The sequence below is a fragment of the Lactuca serriola genome, chromosome 6 (assembly GCF_051521515.1).
Source record: "Lactuca serriola cultivar US96UC23 chromosome 6, Lser_US96UC23_V15, whole genome shotgun sequence".
NCBI lineage: Eukaryota > Viridiplantae > Streptophyta > Magnoliopsida > Asterales > Asteraceae > Lactuca > Lactuca serriola.
The window spans coordinates 189,052,867-189,057,125 of NC_136413.1; the positions used below are offsets into that span (position 1 = coordinate 189,052,867).

The window sequence follows — 4,259 nt, forward strand, 5'->3', positions numbered from 1 at the left end:
ATCAAGGTTCAGCTAAAATAACTATTTGCAAATGTATTATTAATTATAAATTAAATTTTAAAATTGTTTTACTCTATAAGAGCATCTCCAACCCACTCTCATTCTCCATTTTTTTCTCTCATTTCTTTCATCTCCAACGCTACCCTATTTATTCCTCCATTTTAGGGGAAATGAATAGTATAACACCAAATATGATGTTATACTATTCATTTCCTCCAAAATGGGGATGACTTTGAGTTGTCACTTTTAGTCCCTCTTTTTATATATTTATACATTATTAGTTTATTTTATCTATTAATTATAATTTAAATGTATTATTTAATATTTATAATATTGTATTATGTATTAAATTATATTAATTAACTATAAATATAAAGTTTGTTTTTTGTTCATCAAATTCATATAAAAATTTAAATACATATTGAAATTTTAAAAAATGATAACATATTTTACAAAAACTTATAATTAAAATATATATTACAAATACGATAACTTATGCTATTAAACTTGTAGTTAACCTATATATTACAATAACAATCTAATAAAAACCAACAAGTTACAATACTATTATTTATTGATTTAATATTTATTTAAAAGTGTGAATGTGTAATATTTTTATAAATGCTTATATAATATTTAGTTATAAGTTTATTATAAATATAATTGTTTGTATTTAATATTAATCTAATGAAAAAAAATATAGATTATATATTTGTTAAAACTAAATTAATATAGGGGTGTGTTTGACAATCTATATAAGTTGGAATAATGAAATATACTAGGAATATATTTTTTGGGGGTAAAAATAGAATAAGAATGGAATATGATTGGAGATGAAACACTATTTGCCCTATTTTTTACTCTATATTTGGGGGGGAAAATAAAAATGGGTTGGAGATGATCTAACCAAATATAACAATAGTTAAAACAAAAACTTAAACATATTATACTTCTTTCCGAACAACCTCCCAAAACTCTATATACTTTATCACTCCGTCATGGTCTTTGGTCTAAGTAGGTCTTGGGTTCAAATCAAAACCCAATCTGTTAGGTTAATAATATATTGGGCCTAAAGTGGGCCAATCCTATATCGACCTTAAGTTTCATTACTTCATACTTCATACTTCATAGGAAATGGACATATCAATAAACAACACTAAATGAAAAAAAAAAGGACCCAAGTGTCATATCATATGATTACAACATGTTTCTCTATTGATTGCTTAACCCAAAAAGTGTACCAAATAAAACCCAACATTCATCATGTCTTCTTAAATCTGAAACGATTTAGCAAAAATCCCGGAAAGAAACGATCCACAAGACCAGTGATGAATGCACATATGAAAATTGAAGTAAATACAATATCTATCTTCATTCAGCTTCATTATATGCAACTAATCTTATTTTTTTTCCCCTTCATTCCTACATTTCACAACATCAAATTAGTAACGGATTCAACCGAAATTTAATATCAACTTTTGTTAAATAAAAATGGAGTATTTATTACCTTGAAGCGTTTTGAGCGTGCGTTATTTTGCGAATAACGAGGTACATACGGCTGATATCTATTAGCTTCACTTCTATTATAATTCCCAGCTGCAACTTTAGGAGTTGACCTATTGTTGACTTCGCTTTGACTTGTAGCATTTCTAAACACGTCATCTTTGTCCCAATTCACCTCATAATCAGCCTTCAAACGAGATCCTTCCTGCAATCCAATCATAAATTCGTAATTTAAAATAAATAAATAAATAAATACATTTTCCAGTTTAGTAGCAAGTGGAATAAAAGAAAACAATGTTTGTTACCTTTTGTAATGATCTTCCACATAACACCTTCAAGGCCTTACAAAACTCGTTATGGTTATCAAATCGAACCAAAATCTTACACTGTAGACCTGGAACTATGTCTTCATCATCTTCATCTGCATCTTTTCCTATACCATCATCTTCACCAACATCAAGATTCCTATTCAGAAAATTTGACAAAAGGAATTTACTATAATATAATATCATATATAAAGTAGATCAAAAAGAAATAAGTAGGAGAATGAAACTGATACTACAAAGGTGTATACTGTATACCTTATCTTTCCTAATGCAGAAAAAATAGTATGAGTGACCAAAATTGAAGGCTTAGATGAAACTCTTGTCTCAGCAAACCAACGTGATGGAACTCCTCTTAGCACAATTGTGTCGGGTTCTCGTTTTCTACCCTTATAATAGCCTGTTCATTTATACATAAAGTTCAATGTTTTATTGTTAATTTAAGGTTAACTATTTCACTGATCCTGCTATTTTGCTAGATTACAGTTGATGATTGTTTAGTCGAACATAACATCATTGATTCTTCATCAAAGTATATGAGTTAATGTTGATTAAACTTATGATTGCTTGGGAAATTATGAAACTGTAAGCATATATGTCTTCCCCTTATGTGAAGAGCACAGCTAGATCGAAAAATGATAATGGAAAATGGATACGAACCTCTATCTCCGCCACCGAAGGCAAAATTCTCCTCCCAATCTTTCCTCATTGCTTCAAAATCATCAGATTGCGGAATCTCAACAGTTAACCTAAACTTAACCCCAACAAGACTTAACTCAATTCCATCAATCTTCGCAACAACCGTCTTCTTCCACTCCCTAACCTTCTTTTCCTGATCTTCGGACGAGCTAGATAGAAAACCTAATTGACGAATGAAAAGCTTACCACGAGCGACGGGATCCTCACGTTTGCGTTTATTGATGTCTTTGAATTTACGAACATGGAGGTCTTCTTCGGGAACAATGACGGAGAATGAGGATTTGAGGAAGTCGATTAAGGAGCGCTTGAGTTGCCATTCGTCGAGTGGTTTGACGGAGGCGTCGGCGCGGTGGACGGTGAGGTTAAGCTTGAAGCGGGGGACCAGGGAGAGGCCACTGTCGAGTTCTAGGGTTTCGGTGGGTAGGAGGGAGTCCGAAGATCGATTGTTGCTCATAGTGCGACTGTGTTTACTAGTTTCCTGTTCGTAGAATCAACGGAAGGAGACAAAGTCTACGGAGTTGCGATTTCAAGGTTTCCCGATTCGAACTTCATAATCAAACACAACCAAATCAGTACAAAAACCTTTTCTCAAAAAAATGTGATAAAAAGTAGTATAACATTTTTATATGGTCAAGGGTTTAAAAGAATTATGTCAAATTCTCACTTGTAATTGATTTAAAATTTAAAAAATAGTAGTGTTTCATAATTAAAAGTAGAAACAAGAACCATCTTGTGCGGGGACGGACGCAGGATTCTGTAGTAGGTATCGCCGGTCCATAATAGGTATTGTCGGTCCATAATAGGTGTTGCCGGTGGCACATTTTATAGTAGAAAAAAGAAAAAAAATCGAAAATTTTGCACTACGTCGGGAAAAACTAGGTGTTGCCGCCTTGCCGGTGCCACCGTTGGCACCATACTAGATCCATCCTTGATCTTGTGCTTACTAATGTGTATCTACACATAGCAAATCCGGCAAACAGTTGTCACATCGCACCCACGGTCTTACATTCGTTACAAAAAAACTTAGACCTAATTACTTAATAAAAACATTCATAAATTATATTCTCTTTATGACATATACAAAGAAAAATATGAGGTTTTTAGCATTAAAGGAAGCGAAAAAGAAGGAGATGAAGCAACGAACAAGTACTTGTTCGGCATCTTGTGCTTATTAATGTGTATCTACACATTGCAAATCCGGCAAACAGTTGTCTCATCGCACCCACGGTCTTACATACGTTACATTAAATCTTAGACCTAGTTACTTAATAAAAACATTCATAAATTATATTCTCTTTATGACATATACAAAGAAAAATATGAGGTTTCTAGCATTAAAGGAAGCGAAAAAGAGGGAGATGAAGCAACGAAGTACGTGTTCGACATGGAGCATTTAGTAGCTTCTAGCTTCTAACTTTTGACAAAACGTTAATTTAAACAAAAAAAACTTTGTTTGACAGTACGAACGTTTAACTTTTAGTTTAAACAAATCGTTTCAAATCTAAAAGCTACTTCATGTTGGCCGTGTTCGGCAAAACTACCTGGTAGCGGGTAACAGTTAGCGAGTAGCAGTAACCGGTAGTGGGTAGCGGGTAGCATTTGATTTTGGCGCATTTTGTTGAAAGTTTCTCCATATAGCTTTTGATTTTGGGGCGTTTTGTTTAGGCTAAAAGTTAAACGCTCATATCGTTGAACCAAACTTTTTCTTTTTTACGATCGTTTTCTTAAAAGCTC

At 32.8% G+C, this 4,259-nt stretch overlaps 1 protein-coding gene across 1 annotated transcript; it reads right to left on the minus strand.

Moving 5' to 3' along the window:
- Window positions 1-1,161: 1,161 nt before the first annotated feature.
- ZCW7 lies at window positions 1,162-3,112 on the minus strand. The gene is made up of 5 exons (XM_079005469.1): window positions 2,487-3,112; window positions 2,085-2,226; window positions 1,809-1,968; window positions 1,508-1,708; window positions 1,162-1,422 (listed from the first exon to the last, which is right to left on the minus strand). Exons 1-5 carry the CDS (start codon window positions 2,977-2,979, stop codon window positions 1,417-1,419), a joined length of 1,002 nt encoding a protein of 333 aa, XP_078861595.1. The 5' UTR covers window positions 2,980-3,112; the 3' UTR covers window positions 1,162-1,416.
- Window positions 3,113-4,259: the final 1,147 nt, after the last annotated feature.

What these genes read in the sequence shown, in the direction of transcription:
- ZCW7 (XM_079005469.1), bottom strand. Translation starts at nt 2,979, where the DNA reads ATGAGCAACAATCGATCTTCGGACTCCCTCCTACCCACCGAAACCCTA. An exon ending in CTTCGGTGGCGGAGATAGAG is followed by an intron (nt 2,227 to 2,486) that starts GTTCGTATCCAT and finishes ATAAATGAACAG; the next exon opens with GCTATTATAAGGGTAGAAAA. An exon ending in GTGGAAGATCATTACAAAAG is followed by an intron (nt 1,709 to 1,808) that starts GTAACAAACATT and finishes ATTGGATTGCAG; the next exon opens with GAAGGATCTCGTTTGAAGGC.